Source organism: Ciona robusta, chromosome 10 (assembly GCF_009617815.1).
Source record: "Ciona robusta chromosome 10, ASM961781v2".
NCBI lineage: Eukaryota > Metazoa > Chordata > Ascidiacea > Phlebobranchia > Cionidae > Ciona > Ciona robusta.
This window is the reverse complement of record NC_143244.1, coordinates 871150-894254: the sequence shown is the minus strand read 5'-3', so window position 1 is coordinate 894254 and position 23105 is coordinate 871150. Positions and strand designations below refer to the sequence as shown.

The following is a 23105-nucleotide window of genomic DNA, read 5'->3' as shown; positions in this document are numbered from 1 at the left end:
TAGATTTAATATTATATAACAAGATTTATATTAGAAATTATATTTTCTATGTTAAAACAACCGCTATACGTGTGTTCTAGCTTTGTATCGCTTACAAGAACTAAATGAACACATGCCGACCATGCATTTGTATAGGCGATTCACGCTCTGTGGGCTCCGTAATTAAATATATTTTTTAATACGTAATTAAAGTGTCACTTCTTCTTTCCAACGACACCAAGATTGCTGCTCCAGGTGTACCATAACCCGGGATATTTAATAATATATGATATATTTATTAATATATGATTTTTATGGGGAAATACCGTTACGGTCTAATGATTTTCTTTTTTCCTTTTTTAGTCTCTCGTTTTTTCTATAGGCAAGGGGGGAGGATTCACCAACATATGATTATATGCTTCACCCCTATCTGTTTACGTAAAATTATGGTTTATGCAGAAAACAGCCGTTTGAAAAAAAAATCCCAAGAACAAGACATCTTGCAAGCGCATGGACTTCCGTCGACTAAAACGAGGGACAAACCATAAAGGAATGACACTAACGGCGCTACCAGAATCACAAAGGAAAGAGAAATTTAGACGACTATCAAATACATTAAAGGTAGACGGCGTGTAAGAAGTCCAATTATTCCGGCTCACCGCGCACGTGGAAAACTTAACACGTTTCCTGGAATCATTATGCCAACTGCATGGCTGAATGCATTTATGCGCTCGGTACCCATATGTAGCATGATAAAAGCAGAATTGGGACGGAGAAAAACGACGGCTGCGCCGTTTACGGTGGCGACAGAAAGGAGGCTGATTAAAACAACGTGAACGCCAGGCATTCTTGCGAGGTGGGAAATTAACATCACCGCGCTGATAAACATCGTTAGACGTGTAAAAGCCAAGATTAACAGGGGGTATTACACATTGAGAGGAAGCATTTTTAATTGAATTGCGCTCGTCGATCAGCTGGTGAATGCGCAAATTATCATTAACAGACGCCTGAAAGCTAATCCTGGTAGGCGAAAGAGTTTCGCGCGCGTTACCAACATCAGGAATGGTAGACGATAAATTAGGAACAGAATGCGGCAAATTTAACATCATACTATCTGCTTTACAAGCGAGAGTTTCAATATCAGGCTGCGCATATTCAAGACCAAGCGTGTACCTTACATCTTCAGGCAAACGATCAACATATCCTTTATTTAAAAAGTTTTCAGTGACATCGCAGTTATTGCCGCGACTGCTTAGCGACGATGTCATTTTGCTCAACATTTCAGTGGGTTTGTGAGCATTCAACTGTGTCTCGTCAAAACGCTTAGGTAACCGTTCTACTTCGGTCGGTTCGTAAAACTTAAGTAATGCAGACTTTAAATTAGAATAAGGAAAATCAACATCGCCATTTAAAACAACATGGCTGACTTTATCAATTTGTTCAAGCCCAAGGCCTGAAACAGCGTGAGTGAAGCGAACGCACTCACTACAAACTTGGTTGAAGTCGAATATGCGTTCTATAGTATCAAACCACAGGCGCACAGAGGAAGGCGAGAACGAGGGAATCTTTAAATTGGTCATTTTATCTGGCATAATTTCGCGTGAATTCCGTAAACGTTTAAAATTCCGTAAACGTTTAAAAAAGGAAAAACCTGGGGCCATGGTATAACGTACGAAGCCCAAAGTAATAATATATAATAAGCATGCAAAATAAATTAAATGCTTCACCGTTGATTTGTCTTCGGAAGGTCGTGTCTCGAGGTCACCAAATGGGGGGGTGGTCATAAATGGTGGCTGTAGCTCTCTATATGCGTACTCGATTCTGAACCTCATCTAGGCGATCGAAATGACTAGCACCCAACTCAACAGAATATTGACTCCTTTATTTGACAAGACAACGGTGGCGGAGAACAACACACGAAAGAGTAATCGCGGAGAGCGTTCACGACAATGCCATGACGAAAATCGTGGTGTTGTGGGGGGCGGCTAATGTTGAAGTTGTGGGTTCGCGCTCCGCAGCCTCGCGACGACGCTGTTCCATCCTGCCCCGACGCACACGCTATCCGACTCCGCAACGCATTGCAAACCGATGTATGACACTTTGTACGGCACATCTCAGTTTATTGTACGGTGAAAGTGCGACATCGAGCTTAGAGACAAAGTGAGAACAGCAGGGTATTGCAAGCCCCGTACTGCCTCTCAGTACAGGAAAGTGAAAGGTTTATATAACAAAAAACACGTGTAGCAAAACAATAAAACGCGTCATTGGCACGTGGCAATTGTCTCGCCTGGCATACACACAACTGGGTAATTGTTTTATTATCACGATTAGAATGACGGGAAAGTAGATGTTACAAAAGCAGCGAAACTGCATTCCATTCCTGTCATGCTTTTGTTTTTGCTATACAACGTTGCTTTATATTCAATCTTTATGTATTAGTATAAAATTTAGCTATCTTTATATCATTAAATCTGTGCCAGAGCACAATCAACCGCTACAGTGTCCAGTATTTGGGCACCGTTTTTATAACGGAAACACACACGGCAAAAAGATAATAAAACGCCCAGTGAGTTTGCCCCGTGGGGTGTGCATCGTCAGTAATTATACAAATATAGACATTAAAGGAATCGGGAGTGTTTTAACTATGCTTTGACGATATTTTAATTGTCTCCTTTTGAGTCTACACAAAGAAGACGTAAATTTACACGTTTGCCAGAATGTTGTACACGGAAAACCGGTTATTAGAGGGAAGTAAGTTATAGACATTCAGTCTCGAGACTTCAATATATTTTGTTGTAGCATTAAATTAAAGATTAAATCTACTGCTTTCCCACATCAACCGCTACACTACCTTTTCTGCGTTCCGGGTCTTTATGAAATCGGAAAACGCGAACACCTTATCTGCTAGTACTTAAGCAGGTTGGAGCTGCATGTCCACTTATGTTGGATTATAAATGTGGTAAAGAATGGCTCTGTAGATTCGTAAGTATGATCATATATTATTATGTAAACTAAGCTGATTGCTGCTAGTCTTAATCGCCAACGTAAAGTACCCTGTTTAACCACACTGTACGCCGAAAACCAGTCAAAATATTAATTTACTTCACGTTAATTCCTAGATTTAATATTATATTACAAGATTTATATTAGAAATTATATTTTCTATGTTAAAACAACCGCTATACGTGTGTTCTAGCTTTGTATCGCTTACAAGAACTAAATGAACACATGCCGACCATGCATTTGTATAGGCGATTCACGCTCTGTGGGCTCCGTAATTAAATATATTTTTTAATACGTAATTAAAGTGTCACTTCTTCTTTCCAACGACACCAAGATTGCTGCTCCAGGTGTACCATAACCCGGGATATTTAATAATATATGATATATTTATTAATATATGATTTTTATGGGGAAATACCGTTACGGTCTAATGATTTTCTTTTTTCCTTTTTTAGTCTCTCGTTTTTTCTATAGGCAAGGGGGGAGGATTCACCAACATATGATTATATGCTTCACCCCTATCTGTTTACGTAAAATTATGGTTTATGCAGAAAACAGCCGTTTGAAAAAAAAAAATCCCAAGAACAAGGTTCTATGTTACAAACTTATTCTAATTACAGTGCTATTGCTACACGTTATATGTGGTAAGTGCTAAACTGTTTTTTTGGATGCTAGTGAAGCGTCTTCCCACCTTCCACCTTATTTACTAACCACCAACCCCAAACCCCTATAACCACTAACCCCCTAACCATCAACACCTAACCCCCTAACCTAGGGGTTAGTGGCTAGCAAACAAGGTGGGGGAGGGAGATTCTTCACTAGCACCCTTTTCTGTAATAAATAAGTAATTATAACAAGTACTATTCTAAGAAATGAAGCCTTGAGATAATTTGGTGTACTATGACTTAAAATTCTCGTTACTGTCACAGCCTGATAGCCTCACCATTTAAAATTATGTTGTATTCGTAAGTGTAACGATTGTGGAACTTTGGGTTTACTGAAAATTTATCATTAGGCCTAAACGATTATGACATCAATACATCATCAATGAGAAGCCACACAAGTATTTGTTTGACTTTGGTGGTAAAGTGGTGTCAACCAAAATTGTACAGAACATCCAATCTGCAGAGTTTGGCAGTTTCTGACTAGATCTAGCACTTGCAAGATGGTTATTTTTTTCATGTGCACTCCTTTTATTAAAAATTTGTGTGCAAGGAACAAATTGTGGTGTGCATAATCAAAAGTTTCTAAACGAAATCGCCTGTGCACCTGTCATACTCATCACACTGGGAGAACATTATGGTCGTTTCAGCACAACCCCAGAATAACAGACTACGTTAGTGTGGGTGAACTATATTTGAAAATATTTTGGTCCTGTTGCTTTGACATAAGCAAAAAACATACACTTTAGAATTTTAGATTGGTTTGCAGTTTTGTGAATTTTTTTAACATTCCTGTTTACAGTAAATGCCCAAGCTCCATTCACATTCTCTGCGTTATCTCTACAATCCCCAATATCATCAGTTGGTTCAAATGCCACTGCTACTTGTAATGTGACTTATATTGGAAGTACAACGGCTACATTAGCATGGAAAATAATGGATGTAAGTTTAAAAGTAAAAATAAATTAAAAAAAGCGTTTTAAATTGTTTGTATCTCCTACTCTCCTAAAAAGTGTTTCTTGTTTAAAAGTTATTTTTATTATATTGTACATTTACTACATGCATAGGCGTAAAGTTTTACTAAAGGTTAGGGTTGCAAAACCAGAAAATAACGAAGTAAAAAAAAATCTGTTTGCAACCCTTTGTTTTCGGTTTGCAACCCTTTAAATATGTGCTTTGTAAACGCTCATACAAAAACGTATTCAGAATTACTTAGGAATGAGACGAAATTAAAATTCCCGGGATTCGGCAAGTCCGTGTACAGTGTTCTATTTTTTTTCAATTTCCGCCGACCGCAAATTCTGACGTCACGTATTTCTGCGATAATTACGACTTTCGTAAATACTGTGTGCATTCGTACGATGGTCGCTGACATAATCTCTAATCAGTGATTCAGCTAATCAGTTATAAAGTTAAACCGCACACGTACTTTGTAATAGTATTCATGCTATTTGTACTCTACGCAAGACGTTTTTTTATAAACGATATAAGAAAACGAACTATAAGCACGAGAGCATAGACGTCGATTTTTTAATAATATTTGCTAAATTTTAGGTGATTTATTCACATGCTTGTTGCGTTCACATGCGTAAGAATTATTCATCGTAGACAAGACAATCCTTAGGATTAGCCAATGGCAGACGGGAAAATGCAAATATTCAACCTGTTTTCAAGCACCTGCTGGCTAAAATCAAGGGGACAATCGCTAGTATGACGCAAATAATCAACGTGTGAATTGCTATTATTATAATCAATTGCCAAGTTAAACAATCGCTATTATGATGCAATTAATCTACGAGTGAATTCTTACTATTTCGTAACGAATATGCTGCCTGGCTGGGGAAAATATTGTAAATGAAATAATAAGCAGCGCTACTTCTAGAACAGATCTTTGTTGATTATACTATCTTTTTTCTATTTGTCTCTTCAATTACAGTAGCACAGATTTAGAAATATTTTAAACGAGAAGGCAGGATATAGCGATTAAACAGCAGTTGTTAAAACACGCTTACAGTTAAAAATAGATTATTGCGGCCCACATTGTTTAGAATGCGATACACCGAAAAATCCTCGTCTGTTTAGCAGCAATATTGTTTGTTAATCTAAATTCTAATGTAGTAATAGAGAGAGTAAACCAAAGTTAGCAGAAAATAGGCTTTCAAGAAATATACCCATCGATTGTTGGCGCTGGGGAAGGTCTTTCTAGTGGCAAATGTTTTCAGCCGTTGCTGTTTGAACTGAGCTAAAATATGCTTTAATGCAATGGTTCCCAAATTCTATTCCCGTACCACTTTTTGGTTCATGCAGCGTTCTCGTACCACATACTAAACTAATAGACTCGTGAATGTTTCAAAAAAAGTCGCCTGACGGCCCTGACCATTTACTCATTTATCGGCGGGAATTAGCTACACAAACTTTGCACTGCTTTGCAATAAAATTCCTCTGCATCCCGTCATCGACCAATGGATTGACAGGTCAACCACGAGGCTTAATACGTTTGCCAAAAACAGAAGTTTCTGCTTTTTGGTATTTGTTTTTTATTTTATATACGATGTTATATTACTTAGTTTTAAAAGTTCAATAAACCCCTTTCACTTTGCATGTCAGTTTTAACGATTTTGCTGAAAGTATTTCCGGTAGTGTGTCTAGAATCCGCGCTGGTCTTTATGTTCTGTTTGTGGCTGACTAACATGAGGTTAAACAAGTCACGGATTAACCTTTGTCAAGTAGAATCAAGAATTACCGTTGGTCCGTTAGTACAAAACCAAATATTTAAAATAGACTGTCCTTAAGTTTCATAAGATAACGAAACCGAAGTATTCATTGCAAACAGGACAATCTTTACTAGGTTTACTTGATCGCAAACATTTAACCAACAGGTTTTCAAGCTACTTTAGGGTTCAGGCTTAAAAATAAAAAAATGTCAATCGCTATAAATATAAGTAGTGCTATTACTAGAACATATTCAGGCCGTATGGTTTTTACAGTTTAATCGGCGAAATATATTTATTTTACACGCAACTTTGAGGAAGCCAGTTCCAAGTTGATGTATATGACATCATAGTCAACTTATAGGTGCGTTTCGCATACCCCAGGTATTTAGGAAATCGGCGCGCCTGGTTACAAATATATTAATAGCCTAATATATGTATATATATAATACAATGGGGGAAGATAGGACACTTAAGCACATATTGCCAAATATTTCCAAAATCAAAATAGATGACGGTTTTTGGGTAATACCACGAATTAGTACTATCATTCCTTTATTAATTGACAACAATTTAAAATATATAATAAAACACACGAGGAGTTATTTAACTATCCGCACAACAAGTGAAATTTTATAAATTCAAAAACACACAGGATAAGATGGGACAGTTTAAAATCATTGTTAATTTTGATTAATAAGTGTATTTATAAATAGGAATATACGTAAATAACACGAAATAATACTGTACGCTTTGAAAATTAAGTCTAAACATTCTTTTTCTTGCCTACTGCTATAGTTTTTAACATGTTACCCATACATTATATTATATTGCATAACAATTGGTATTGTTTGAATGACAATGGGTGATATTCGAACATTAATGGATAAATATTGTATCCTACAAATGTATATGAACTTGTTAAAACAGAAAATTGATTATAACTATTGATAAAGTTTTTATTTTTGCTACAAATTGGTTATTACTACTCTGTTTTTGGCACAAGCCACTTCTCATAAATTATCACCAAGTGCAAATGACCAAATTTCGAATCTATTTTCAAAATATTATCTTTTTAATATCAGTATCTTATAGTTGAAAACCCCCTGAGGTATAAATTATTAAATTAAAAGCAAATCTTTCAAAGTTTGGCAATTAAAACATACAAAACTACAATGTGGGGGAAGATCGGACTCCAAATTGAAATATATTTACATTAGCAGTATTCTGCAACTTGTAGTTAACCTACCAAATTTAAAAGGCTGTGCTAGTTTCTTTGCCATGTAAACTTCATATATATAACGTTAAACCGATATTTTTTTGTTGTTTTTATCTCAAATTAAAGTCATATTGGCCCCTGCCTATTTTCTTCATGCTTATATCTCAGTGTTTTTTTACAAAACTAAAACTAGTTTTATGAGACGAAATCAAACTGTACGAAATATTCAAGGTTGTTTTATGAAGCTATGAAACTAGTTTAATCGGTCGCACACGCAAACTAAAAAAATTCATTGGCTTTAATAGGATTTAGCGAGCAACGCATCTTTATTTCAAAAATTAAACGGTTTTATTAAAAGTTTCTTATTTTTTGTAACTTTTTTGCAAAGGTGGTAATTGGTCAGTACAGAATTAAAAACAATGAAGTTCCACAATATGCAAATCTAACTTCGAGTTATGACACATCATCAAGGTAAGTTTTGAAAGTAAATAAAATTATGAATGCTGTTATTATTTGTTAATAATGTTTATTCTCAGCACAACAACATCCATTGTTAACACTGGTGACACTTTCACCATGAGTCTTGAAATCAGGAACTTAAGTTTGACCCTCAATCAAGCAAATGTTTCTTTAAGTTGTTCTGTACCCGGTTGTATCACTCAAGTTTACTTAAATGTCAAAGGTATATATTAGCTCAATGCTAATAGCTTCCACAGAGTAAAAGACGACAGCTTTTTCAAGCTTTCGTCTTTTTACGTATACTATTTAACGGGTAAAAGCATAGGTCGGGCCTTTCTCCTAATCCAGGGGTTCTTAAACCTTTTGAAGCACGCCCCCCCTATAAGGATCTTAACAAACTTGCGCCCCTCCACCCGCCTTTTGTTAAATTATTAGTAGTGTTCAAGTAATTTCTGCCATGATCCACCACAGCCAATCCTGAAATATTGGACATGCCTTTTTCGTGCCCCCCTTCGGAGTGTTACACGCCCCCCAGTTTAAAAACCACTGTCCTAATCTAATTCGTGCAGATCGTGCTCACAAAGCACTATCTCGTTTTGTGAAAAGAAACAGGTAACAGCATACTCCATGCGAATGCGTGCTTATAAATCGTTCTCTCATTTTTATAAAAGAAACAGGCGAGAGGGTGCCCTCTGCGAACGAGTCCTCTAAAACGTTTTCTTTTTTTTAAAAAGAGTAGGACCCAAAGTGTTTTGCCAGTTTTGGAATACACTTGAAATTATGATCAATCTGTTATTGCATGAAACAAAATTGAAAACTTTAATTCATTACTATAAAACCCATAAAATGAAGATGTGTTTTATTTATAATGGTAAAATTATAGGTTTACTTTTTATTATTTTTGCTACTTTTTGCGATCTCAATTGACTATGCCGCTATGAAGTTAACTTTTGTTAGATACGCTTGCAACACGCTGTTTTTTTGGTTTGAGCAATGCACATAGAATATCTTTCAACTATCTTTCAATTATTAGTAAATTAAATCAAACTCTCTGCGATCCTCGTAGGCTACATCCATGAGAATGACTAACACGTTTATAATAAAAACATGACTTATTGGATGTATTGGAATAAGGTTATTCGGGATAAAACATGTTCAAATATTAAAAAATTATTAGTGATAAAACATGTTAATTTAACACGCGAAAACGCACGATTATACCGCACAGGAGTTTGGGTATTCCCCAAAATATAACTTCTGAAGCTAAAAGCTGCCGTGTTTACGGTGATCGAAATTTCGGGGGTTGTATTTATATAATTGTCTCCCCTGCATTATTATATTTATAAATGTTTGGTCTATGTCGTGTGTATTATATTTAACTTTAAAAATCCTTTTTTGTCAAAAGTTTCGCACATCCTCATTCTCATCTCTTAAATAATATCAAGTCGTATAATACATATCTATCTTATATTATATATATATATATTCATTAATTTATGTAAACCCCAATTAGCAATAAATTAACAATTGGTTTGATTAAACGCACTATAGGTATATACATTCGCGTCGAAACCTAGGCCTCTGGCCACCCCAGTATTGTTACTTAACGTTTATTTTTTAGTAATTATAAATAAAACAAATCATTCACGTGTTTGTAGTGTTCACGCGGCACGTACGAAGTATTAACTGTAGACGGGACAATCCTTTACTCAAACGTAAATCGCAAACGTAAAAAAGCAAACGTTCAAACCTGTTTTCAAGCAGCTGCAGACTAAATAATCGAGGGGACAATCGGTATTATAACGCAAACAATCGCCCTGTAAATGCCTACTATTTTGTAACAAACATATTGCTTGGCTGAGGAAAATATTATATATATAAAGCAACGCTACTGTTGGAACATATTTAAGTTGTTTTTTACTGCTAAAATTGTTCAGAATAAAATAACATTGTCTGTTTAGCAGCAATATTGTTTTGTTTATATGAGTTCTCCTGTTGGTTATTCTGCATTTTTAAGTAGGTAACATAAAATGTGTTGCTTTGCTTTTGTACAAAACTACGACGCACGTGCGACGTTAGACTCCGACGAACGTAAAGGTCAAATAACTACGCAAGTTAGGGCTAAACTATGACGCATGGAAGGCTAAACTACAACCCAAAAAGTAGGTGTAGGACGCACATGGCTTTACATCAGTCAACCTTTATTCATAACCTAGAACGTAACATCTATATACCTCGCCACCCCGGTTTTTATCAGGATTCTCAATGTTTCAACGCCTATGCATGACGCCATAATCTACCCTAGAAGTTAAGGAAACGAGACACATTAAGGTCAAGTAGGACGCACCCCGCTTTGCACCAACGATTTATACATCGGTCGACCTTTAGTCATAATCTAAAACGTAACTTATATATACCTCGCCACCCTGGTTTTCATCAGAATTCTCAATGTTTTGACGCCTATGTATATCTAATTGTTCTAAATATACGTCTTAATCTTAAAACCATTTATCGCAAGATATAATATTTCTAACTGAATATAATCGTAAAGTTTTTGGTAGGGTTTTTTTAGACCCACTTGACTAAAAATTGGGCCGAGCACCGAGCCGATATGCTACTGCTGTACTGTTGCACGCGCGAGCAAAAATATGAAATATATATATAAAATGTGAACTAAAGGGAACTTAAAAGGGGCGAAAAGTACCGAATTGCAATGTCTGCGAATTTTGGCTGACCAGTGTTTCCAATTTCCCTATCCAACTTAAAACCAGTGTTTCCATATCCAAAGTAAAAATCTGAAACTTTTATTTAATTAGTGAAAAAGTTGTTTTTTTATTTGAACTCTACATTTTGCATAACCAGGATTGTAAACATACCTCTTTTTCAGTGATAATGTCACCGTCCGGATCGTTGAAAAACGTCCGGATTTTTTTAGTAGAAATAAATCCTATTTATATTAAAATCAACTTTCTTACGTTCGGCCGACAATATACTCTTTGGTTTCTTTGTTCCGTAATTATTGACGACATAAACGTGCGCTCTATTTTAATCGCATCGGTTACATTGCGAGAACACGGCGAATAGCTAAAATGACGAAACGGTTCGTGCAAACATTAAAAAAAAGCATTTTCCTAACACCTCCTATACTAATTTTGTCACAAATCATGTCACATGGAACCATTATGTGGTGAATTTAAAATGATATTACATTTATTAAAACAACGTTTCTAAATCGGTAGAAACAAACGAAAAGTTTTACGCACGTTCATCGTGGATTAAAAATGTAACGATGATTACGTCTCAATACCTTTGATAAACTATTAAAATTTTAGAAAACAATTGTGGTTTATGTGCTTTTATATTTCATATAATTGTTTTATTCCCGATATAATTTTAAGCAAGCAACCAAGAATAGTTTAAACTTTAATAAATGCAGGGAAATTGCGTTTATGTGAATTTTAATTGGTGCAAATATAAGAGCAAGAAGAGACGCTATCAGCAAAGAATACTCTGCGGTAGAGTATTCTTTGCTATCAGTAAATTGGAACCAACGCAAATTGTAATATTGCTTCGTTTGTTAGGTGTAGAATGTATGCTACCGCATGCCTCTTTCTTTATTTCCTACGCCCGCGCAGAGCGTAAAAATGTGACGCTCATACACGATGTTTCGATCTCGTGGTTCGTTGGGCAGTGGGCATTCCTTCCGATTGTTACCTAATGAAACGTCATAGTTAATAGTTATGTTGCAATAAGACATGTGACGTAACAATCGCAAAATGTCAAATTGCAGCACGGCAATGTTTGTTACTCGAGCGACTTCGATAGCTGATTATTACGAACACGCGCCGAACATAAAACATTAGATCGCAGCTTTAACAACGGTTTCTATCGCACAGGCGCCCGCATTAGACTGTGGTGTCGTAGTGATAGTCAGTAATACGCTTTATAACAAGATTTGGTAGCTTGGGTGACAGACGCACGTAAAACATATTACGTCCGGATTTTCAATAAAATTAAACGATCACCGTCCGGATTTACAACTTTTACAATCCTGTGCATAACTGGGATATATGATAGGTGTCTCAAGTTACATAAGGGATTTTTAAATATTTTTTTACATATATATATACAGCTGTGTAAAAAGTGCCTATTTTCAATGCCGCCGGCTTAGGCCGGATTTTTTAAGAACTGCCGGCTAAAAAACTGCCGGGGTGGGAATCCGGAATTTATTTACTTCGCCGGCCACGTAACATTTGGTTTCATGTTATCGTATACATAAGTTACCTATTCATGCAGTTCTGACTTAAAAAACAGCTTAATATTGTCATAAATCCGGCATTTATGCAGAGACAATGGCAATTCTGACGAACATAACTAGCTAGGTCGTAATACATTTGCGGTATTTTCGTATTTGGATAGGGATTGTGACTAATGTAATACGTAACAATACGAACCAATATGTATGTTCGAAGAGTGTAGATCAGTGTATTACCGAATATAAAACACAGACAATCTTAAAGCACCATTAAATTCCTGGTAATCATTAAAAAGGAAATTTGTTGCCCGTGGAAACGTGTGAGTGTTTTTTAACTGTGATTGGTAATCGCCGATTACTTTTATAGTTTTAATAAACCAAAGAAAGCAATCCTAGTGAGTGGTAAAGGATTTCTTGCTTAACAAGATTCTGGTAATAATTTTAATGTTGACTGGACAAAGTTTGTCGCGCGTATTATAAATAACACTATGCGTATTATAGGCTTATAAACAAAACTTGAGTTTTACCGCCAAACTTTTAGCCCTGTGACAGTTACGTCACGTGTGTGTTACACATGGAAATCGTCGCGGCAATCAGACTTTGATCGGGAAAAGACGAAACCTGATTGACGCGTTTTTAATCAAATTTTTACGCTACGAAGGACCGCAGGAAAAATCGTTGACTTATATCCAAAATCCTCGTGTAGTCGTGTAAGTCATGATAGCGGCACATGAAGGCGGAGTTAGTTGGAGCGGCAACATTTGACAACAGAACGCACGCTTCAGGAAAAACTGCCGGAAAAATATAACTGCAAACCGGTATCGGCCGGATTTTTATTTTTTACATGTCTGTATATATGTATACATATATATATCATATATTTTCGCTATACTGTATATATACTCTACATCTTGCAAAACTGGGAATTAAGAAACAAGACTAAGTAATAAATAAGTAATTTAAAAAAAAATTAAAGCAAAAAAATTTGGGGGCAAAGAAAGTTTTTGTGCTAGCAATGTTTGATATATACAAGCGGGGTGCTGTTTTGTTGCCATAAGATTTTTTTTGACCTCAAACATGCATGCAGCCAGAAAGTTCTACCATGCTTACACGCACATTCAATCTTACGTTTCCTCTTCTAGGAATTGAAACAGTGTTTCAATTAATCATTACATTACCTGTGTCCTATTGCAACATAACTATCATTAATGACTTTTTATAATATAACGATGGGGAGGATTGTACCAAGTGCCTAACTAAGAAATCAAGCCATCATGCATTAGCTTTTTATTATAAAGCTGTGTGCGGCTTAGGAAATAAAGGAAGATGCATGCGATAACATACATTCAGCATTTGGTAAACAAAGCCAACATTGTGAATATATTCTTGTGAAACTTAAATGCAACATCAGCGTAATTTGCAAGTGGGCACTGTAAGTCAATTCTTTATAAAACTGTTGGTAGCAATTAAAACCTAATAGTTATCTAAACATATTTAAGTAAATTACATTTTTTCAAAATTGGCAAAAAAACTGTTTATGAGTAGTCAGTAGTGACTAGAAGATGACCAATATAAAATTGCCGATATTACACCGATATATAAACCGTTCATGCGAAGCCACGTGCGTCCTACTTGATATTTACATGCGTCGTGTTCTAGCTTTACCGTGCGCCATAGTTAGTTTACGTGCATCGTAGTCTCCTACAAAAGCAACACATATCAGGTTACCTACTGAGAATAGGTAGAAAAAAACATTTTTTCTCTTTTGTAAATCGCAATGTTTGAATATTGAAAATAAATAATACCGGTCGGTCTCTAGTAGTGACATTGGTAAAATTCATGTATGTTAGCTTCATGCACAGTCTTTGCATTGTGAAATACAGGCTAATTCATTAGAGATATGCCACCTTGTTAAATGTTTGCTGACGGTATTCCAACAGAGTGTTCATCTCCAACACCCAACAATGTTCCAGTCAACCCATCAAGTGGTGTCTACAACACTAAAGCTAACTTTCAGTGTTCCAATGGTTCAACTTTATTTAATATGGATGGAACAACTGGAAACACTGCAACCAAATGCCTTGCTACATCAGAGTGGGAGAATGAAAATATAGTTCAATGTTGGTCAGGTGGGTTTTATTATCTTAATCTATAGGGTGCAATTTTCGGTACAGGATAGCAGAATGTGCTTTGTATTACAATGATGGTTTCTTTAGGATATCCTGTATGTTATAGGTTTAATCAACTGCCTAATGCTAAAAAAAGTTGCCTTTGTTGTTTGTTTTGTAGTTAGCTCTCTGTTAATAATATCCACCTTCAAGCATAACAATTGATGCGGCCCATGCGGGTGTTATGTATAATTTAAACCAAGTGTAGCTTCTAATAGTACAGAACTTTTCCATTCATAGGAAGTTAAAGAAAATTTGTAATAGTTCGTTTACAATTTTTAGTTTCTTTAAAATAGGTAGATGGACTATAAGTCTGTTATTATATACACAGGTACGGTACCTGAGGTACCTGGGTGACTGATCTGTTTGTTTTGTTTACTTTAAATGTCCATGATTGACTGTGGTATATTTTAATTAATAGAATTTAGAAAAACTTTGTTAATAAATTTTCATATGTTTATAATAAATATAGACTGTACAGCAGGTGCTTAGGTAACATATTTAAGTTTTGTTTACTTTGAATATACATGTTTGACTTACTGTCTGTACCCATGTGCCTATTATTCACAGCACCAACTGCTACATTGATTGGCAACAATACCATTTGTGCTGGAAACATTGCTACATTCCAATGTACTGCATCTGGGGGTGTCCCTTCTTTGGACAGAGTTGAAATTTATTTTAATCAACAAAAACAAATGGTAAAGTTAAAGTAAAATATAAAATAGAAGTGTTGTTTATTTGAATCAGTTGTTTCTACCAGTTGGTTGGTAACACATGGACAATTAATTCACTGAGTAGTTCAAACAATGGAGATATAGTGGAATGTAGAGCTATAAATAGCTACACTGCCATGCAGGAATATACAAACTTGGGAAGAGACAACAAGACATTGATTGTTCATTGTGAGTACATTTTATTATGGTGTGAAGATAGAATTTATTTGTGCTGCTAGTGTTAAATTAAATGCCAACCTATATATTGTATGCTATGAATAAACTGATAAAGCTTATTTATGAATAAGAAAAAGAGAGTGAAGCTAAAGCAAGCTGCATTTTGCTACCAAACCATGTTTAACTCTCGTAGTAGGTTTGGCATCGATGATGGTTTGATGAATTGTCTTTTAAAACAGGGTTCCCATACTTTGCTTGTAAGTTGTAACCCCTTTTAATATTCTAAAACCCCTCTTGCGAAGTGGCGACCCCAGTTTGGGTAGCCCTGGTTTAAATCATTGTATAGACCAGTAGCCCCTAAATTATTTATGTGCGGCCGAATATTTAAATAATGGTGGTTCGTAGCTCTCCACTTGCAGGAAAGTATGGTCTCTTGAAATGGCTTTGTGCCCATTTGAAAATGTCTTTGTGCACAGTAGCTTTTAGGAATTGCTGGTATATATTAGCTACCTAACCAGCATAAGGTTTAAGTAGGCTATGTACTAAATATCTGACACATCTTAAAGTAAGCGGTTGCTACGTGACTATATTGACATGGTTTTACATTACTATATGCAGTATGCAGTTAATAACTTTGCATGCAAATATGTTTATTAGACCGGGCCAAGGTTTATAGATGTGCATTTAGAAGTATAAACATAAAAAAAATAATGTTTTATGCCATTGCCTATAAATTACAAATATAAATTAATGTAAATTTGTTTGTTTTAGCTCAGTATAGCAAGACTTGGTTGTAGTAAAACTTATTTTATTATTTGTTTGTAAGCACAATCACTCACCTTTTAATTAACATTCACTTACCGAGCACCCACCTCGTTCATTGCAAATATTATAAAAGTCATTTAATTGAACAGAATAATAATGAAGATGTATAGTTAAGGGCACCCATTCTATTTTGTGAGGGTTATATACTACGCTGTGGCAGGCCATGGAACCTGATATATAGGCAACAGTTGGCTTGTTGTCCTAACAGCCAGGCTAAGCCTTATCGCATTCAATTTTCAATTCAATTTATTTCCTTTTCCATGTGGGCACTACAACAATCTCGCTATGTTCGCTGTTCATATCCATATCATATGTATGTACTTAATTAATCATCGGAACACTTACTTTAAAAACTCCACATGACATAATAGGAATCGCTCACCGCTGCTTTCTTTAAAGTCACCCATACTACAAATGCATCTATTTAGGAGGAGATGGTGTATGTTTATATACAGCAAACTTAGTTTTGTTTTCACACTTAATTGGCCTCATATTTAGTTGGCTGTTGTGAGGATTGTTACTCTTTATTGCAGACAATCTAGTTGTATTAATTGACCATTAATTAATACCAACGGCAACATTGTTACTTATTTTTATTTGTTTAATACAAAATTAAACACATGACTATTTTGAACAAATGTAAATTACTATTCTTGCTTGATGGGCAACCTCAGAATTATATCCTGGACCTCTTTCCCATTCTTGATACATCTTGATATTTTCCTGTTATTACAATGCAATAAGTTTGAATCAAGAAGAAGATAGGATCTAAATCTACCAGCAACTGTTGTATTAAATCATACTCATCAATTGAACAAAAATTGAACTTAGCATAGAACGTTTTGATTGCAGTTTAGTATTAATAGGTTAAGGTTGGAGTTTCATAATAGGCTGTAGTTCTTAATAACAGTCCTGTAATGCAGAGAAAAGTAAAACCAAATCACCAGTCACAGTTTCAACTTGACTAAATATGGTTGGTAGAGGGTGACACTACACATACAGTTTTTATCTTAAATAGAAAGAACATCTTCAGCTCAGTTGTTCACTCAACTCAAATTACCAGGTTGTTTCAGTTATGCTAACTAGTAAAGGTAACAAGTAATATATGAAACAATGTAAGTGCAAAGTTGAGTAAATGGTTTATGTTTATTTAGGCCTATGCCTGTTTTGCATTGTTAAATATTGTCACAGTTATTGAATGCTTATATTGAGAAACCTTGTGCTCCAGATTCAGCAACGAATCCAAAGTTTGAAACCAAATTCACGGATCTGTTGATCAGTTCAAGCAGTGATTACCTGCTTAGATCAGATGAGACAATGACCATGAATTGCTCAGCTGATGGAAACCCTGCTGTAACTTGTAACTGGTCTTGTTCTACAAATTGTGGTAGTTTACCAAACACTTGTGAGATCAACAATGTAAATGTTACTGGTTCCACAACCATCACATGTACGGTTGGTAATGGTGTTTGTGGAGGTGGTACTACCAGCATTGCTCAACACATAATAGTGGTTCCTAAAACTAGTAAGTTGAACTCAAGTGAAAAACAGCTTCCATTTATTTACACATTTTATTTATCAATAGGAGACCCATATATAGTTGCTGATGAAAAAGTATTAGACCTGAACATAGTTACTTCACTCACAAGAAACAAAACAGAAAGTTTAAGTTTAGTCTGTGCGATTCCAAACCAGAATGAAATGAACACAAAGATAATTTTGAAGAAAGATGGAATTACAAACTTTGAATCAGATAATGTGACCATAAACAATCTATCCCCAGAAGATACAGGATCATATTCTTGTCACACAAGCGATGCTTTTGGAAATTTTTCATCATCTTTATACGTTGATGTATATTGTGAGTAATGCAACATATGCATGGAAATGTTTGATTTAAAAACCAGATGGATCAATTGAAAAAGTATCTTTCTTTTTACCTTATCAAAGCACTTTACTAAGATCGGATCAGTGTTGCTGTAATTAGTGTACTACGTTTAATTACATAATGATATGCTGTTGTTCTGAAACAAGAACTGTGAATTTATTTCTGTTCTGTATTCTGTTTTTTTTGTAGTTAAAGGGGCATGCCAACAAAAATAAAAAGTTGTGTATGGATTAGAGATGCCCAAATGTGACCCAAAGGTACCTTCAAAGTTTCCCAAAATGATACAGCTTCTAAAAAAATTTGTGAAAAAACCCGCTGGAGTTAAAAAAAATCGGCTGTTTCGACAATGTATGGGATTTTCCATAAGAAATAAGGACACTGAATTTTGACCGTTTCTAGTTTGTAAACTGCTAAAGAAAATTCAAATTTTATTTTGTATTTGATATAATGAATGCTTCTTCTTTATACCAGAGTGTTGCTGTAATTAGTGTACTATGTTTAATTGCATAATAATATGCTGTTGTTCTGAAACAAGAACTTTAAATCTAATCTTGTTCTGTATTCACTGTGTTTATAGCTAATATGTCGCTGTGTTGTAATAAACTCTTGCTTTATCTTGAATTGAAGTCTTTTCATTCAATATGTGCCGATTTAAAAGCTATTTTAAATAATCAACATTGTTGAAATATACGTTTACAATTTCCTGTGCTGCAAGTGTTACAACAACATTAACACCATTAATATACAAAGTTCTCTTTATGTATATGTATCATATCTTTCATTTTTAAATGTTATATTGAGCAACCTTGTGCTCCAGTTCCAGCAACAAATCCAAAGTTTGAAACCAAGTTCACGGATCTGTTGATCAATTCAAGCAGTAGTTACCTGCTTAGATCAGATGCGACGTTGACCATGAATTGTTCAGCTGATGGAAACCCTGCTGTAACTTGTAACTGGTCATGTTCTCCTACAAATTGTGGTAGTTTACCAAACACCTGTGAGATCAAAAATGCAAATATTACTAATTCCACAACCATCACATGTACGGTTGGTAATGGTGTTTGTGGAGGTGGTACTACCAGCATTACTCAACACATAACAGTGATTCCTGTAACTCGTAAGTTGAACTCAAGTAAAAAACAGCTTCCATTTATTTACACTGATTATTCAACAGGAGTACCATACATAGTGGTTGATGGAACAACAACAACAGCTACTTCTACCATCACAAGAAACAAAACAGAAAGTTTAAGTTTATCCTGTGGAATTCAAAACCAGAAAGAAATGAACACGTTGGTAGTTTGGAAGAAAGATGGAATTATAAACTTCGGATCAGATATTGTGTCCATAAACAATTTATCCCCAGAAGATACAGGATCATATTCTTGTCACACAAGCGATGCTTTTGGAAATTTTTCATCATCTTTATACGTTGATGTATATTGTGAGTAATGCAACATCTGCATGGAAATGTTTAATTTAGAAATAAACTGATCTATCTTGCTTGTGCACTTTACATCTAATGCTTTTAATCATATATGCAATTATCATTAAATTGTGCTTGGCCAACCGTATACAATTAATAGGATCGGAAAAGTTTTATTTTAAGTAATAGAAATACTTTATATGAGTAACAAAAAAATACTCCTGTTAATTACTGTCAGACTAGTTTGACTCCTTATGTATGTTTAGTTACACAAAAAAATATGTTGTTCTGAAACAAGAACTTTTTTATTAAATTATGCTTTTGTATTATGTAGTGCTTGTAACAGAACACCATGTTATAATTATCATTGGATTTATAAATAGAATATATTCTTTATTTTTAATTTCTACAGGATAATAAGCTTTATAGAATAATCAACTTTTGTGAAATAAATGTTGGCAATTTGATACTCTGTGTTGCTGAATGCTTATAATAACAAACTGTATTTAACTCATATTCTTTATACATTTCATTCTTCATGACTTTATATTGAAATTGTGTGAGACAAGTAATGCTATTAATTCACAACATTTGCTTCAGTTCTAACTGATTAACAGTTTAATTTTGGTGTGTTATTTGTTATGGTGGCTAACTATTGGAACTTGTATGTGTTCTCTTGGTTATTTATTCAATAAATATAAAAACCATAATCAAGTGTTTAATTCAGTCTGATTAGAACTAGGCAATACATTAAATATTAACATTAATATTTCATTAACACCAAGTAATAACTTTATATTTACATCTCCAGATGCAGCTGAAGGATTTGCAGTGAATGATGGTACAACCAGCCACAGTAACATATGTACATGGTATATTGCCCCACCTGGTCCAAGATCATGTGCCATCACATTCTCACTTAACCCAACTAATCATACAACCACTTTAACAAAGGATGGTATGTCTCTCATAAGCCTCTGCTTTATAAAATATAAACCACTCTGTATTTAGGAGCCATGGTAACGAACGATGCAACTAATCAGCCACAAACATCAACATCACAAACTTTTGTTTTTACTCGAAACCAGGTTTGAAATTGTTAAAAACAAATTGTAATCCAGCTTCAATGTTTCTATTCATTGCAGCCGTCATTCAATGATAGTGGGAATTATACACTGAGAATCAACAACAGTTTATTTGAAAATACTTTCACATTCAATATATCAGTGATAAATGAAGTGCAACCTACACCAACACCACCCATCCCGCCACCAGATAACTTGGGTGTTATAATCGGGGCTGCAGTTGGTGGGGTGGTGGCTTTTATATTGATCATCATTCTTGTGGTTTATTGTTTAAAGAAACAAAGAAATAAAAAACAAGGTCAGATACTTTCCTTTTGACAATACCCACAACTTTACATTAAGTGTCTTTATTACTTTTCTTAACTTTTATGGTTTGTGACCTCCCTTTTAGGCTCCCTAATACTCTTGGCACCCAGATACATAAAAATAGGCTTATATTAACTTATTAATATGTTTTATACAATGCCTTGCTCAATGCAGATATCAACTTATAGGGCTATTGGCACAAATTAGCTTGTTTGCCAACTAATAGTGTGACGAGGAATGAGTTAGGAAACTGTGACTAAATTTTAAGTCTTGTTTATTCTATAATCCTCATCTTTTGTTCACATTTTGATTGTTGGTTCTGAAATGATTTAAAATAATTAAATCTTGATAATTCCAGATGCATCATCACCAGCAGACAGAGGGTATGTTATCTATGTGTTTTTGTTAACTTTATACTTTATATTGAAGTATCTGTAAATAATGTCATCTTTTATATTAGTATCATGTTATTTATATTGTAATACTTTATGATCTGCAGAGAAAACGGTGACAACAACTTTCAAGGTAAGTTGTATATTTGAATTCAAGCTTGTTTTATCCTTTATATTGTTAATAAGAAAGTAGCATTTAGATTTGCACAAGAGTTTTTTTTGGTGGTGTTTAAATGTAGTTATTGCGTATTGTTAAAAGCTTATATCATAGGTTATAAGAATCGAAGTAAAAATTGTTTTGCTTGTGTAGTAAAAATGTGGTTGTAGCTGCTGCTGTGTTGTTAACATTCTAACCTTGAAGATAATTTAGAATAAATATCACAGGAAGAGAAGAAGTGGACAACCCACTTTATGCAACATCTGGTTTACATAATTCAGCACATGGTGGATCTAAAGGTAAGTTTGTTACTTTGGTGGTCAAACCATTTGTTATTACTCACTGTTGTGTAGCATCATGTGAACAATGGAGGTGCTGTGATGTCATAATAAATGGTATGACTAACAGTGTATGAATACTTCCTCCAATCTTTACATAGAAACTTAAATGGAAGGACTGCATGTTACCTATTATATTTATATCATGGTACAAAGATTAAATAAAACAAAGATTAGAATTTACAAAGTCGAAATTGAATTTTTAAGGACAATGGACAAAACTGTTAATCATAAAATACACAAAATGATCGTTTATTTAAAAAAAATTATATTTATTTTCTGGTACTTTATCCTGTGTTTGTTAATAAATGAACATCATTTCCAGATAATTCTCATGATAACCCTTCATTTGATGGTGGATCAGGTTTGTTTTCCTTATTTAATCTGATTCTTTTGCTTTATATTACTAAAAATATAAAACCCGATAGGCCGATAGTAAAGGATTCATTTTATTTTATGCTACCAGTAATGTGCCCTGTCTTGTTTAATCAGGGATCTTAAATGTTGTCTAATGTCTGCGTTTTATGAGATCATTTAGTCAAAACCAGTGTAAGAATAAATTCCTTGAAACAATCTCATTTTTTGTTGTTGTGGTTTAGCCATATTAACTATGATTGACTTTATTAGTAAAGTAGTTAAATCTGTTACTGTGGTCTATCAGTGTGTTATGTTATTTATTATTTCAGCTTAAACTGATTTCTGTGTTATTGATCACTGATTGTTTATGTTCAATATAAATCCATAACACCAAAACATTTGTTTTAACTTTAATAATAAATTAGCAGAAAAGGAGGAAGTCATAAACCCTCTGTATGCTACGTCATCATCTAATGGTGCAAAGAAGAAAACAAAAGGTAAAAACTAGTGTGTTATATTCCATATGGGTGAACATGCCATAAAATTTAGTGGGGCAATTACCCCAAACAGCTTGGTTTTGTGTGTTAAACTGTATTGCACATTGCAGTCATTAAGTTAGTAAGGGGTTTTACAAGGTAACATTAGCGTTTGTTTACCATGATTTATTATCAATGCGAAAATAGAATTGTTCAAACATTAACTCTATGATGTTTGCGTCATTAGTTGGGTTAACTACTCCTGTAAGATGATATGTTGTCTGTGTGACGTAGGAACTATAAGAGTCAAGATAACAACCTAAACTACTTTCGTTTTAAAACTACCTTTGTAGTCTAGGGCCTTCAAAGACCCTGTAAACCAATACCATGTACTTTGTCTCTATTTAAGTATGAACATAAATCGCTTTGTGTTTAAAACTGAATAATAATTACTTAAAGCTTTTGAACCCCTTTAGTTGAATTTGAACAATAAAACCTGTTTAAGT

The 23105-nt window shown here is 34.5% G+C and overlaps 1 protein-coding gene across 12 annotated transcripts in view; it reads left to right on the top strand.

The window, feature by feature from the left end:
• Positions 1-23105, top strand: part of LOC149729293 (uncharacterized) — a 127683-nt gene that overhangs the window by 100188 nt on the left and 4390 nt on the right. For 2 of the 12 annotated variants that reach the window (XM_089886126.1, XM_089886130.1), the window contains exons 1-18: positions 3329-3626; positions 4447-4586; positions 7963-8045; positions 8111-8256; positions 14229-14417; positions 15027-15157; positions 15220-15361; positions 17403-18035; positions 18880-19179; positions 19237-19506; positions 20300-20446; positions 20500-20576; positions 20634-20871; positions 21238-21262; positions 21379-21404; positions 21656-21727; positions 22092-22130; positions 22549-22620. In XM_089886126.1, the coding sequence (XP_089742252.1) occupies positions 3380-3626; positions 4447-4586; positions 7963-8045; positions 8111-8256; positions 14229-14417; positions 15027-15157; positions 15220-15361; positions 17403-18035; positions 18880-19179; positions 19237-19506; positions 20300-20446; positions 20500-20576; positions 20634-20871; positions 21238-21262; positions 21379-21404; positions 21656-21727; positions 22092-22130; positions 22549-22620 (2977 nt within the window). In that variant the 5' untranslated portion in view covers positions 3329-3379. Of the gene's footprint in view, positions 1-3327; positions 3627-4446; positions 4587-7962; positions 8046-8110; positions 8257-14228; positions 14418-15026; positions 15158-15219; positions 15362-17402; positions 18036-18879; positions 19180-19236; positions 19507-20299; positions 20447-20499; positions 20577-20633; positions 20872-21237; positions 21263-21378; positions 21405-21655; positions 21728-22091; positions 22131-22548; positions 22621-23105 lie in introns of those variants that run through there. The other 10 variants (XM_089886129.1, XM_089886133.1, XM_089886128.1 and 7 more) reach the window with 9 other exon arrangements.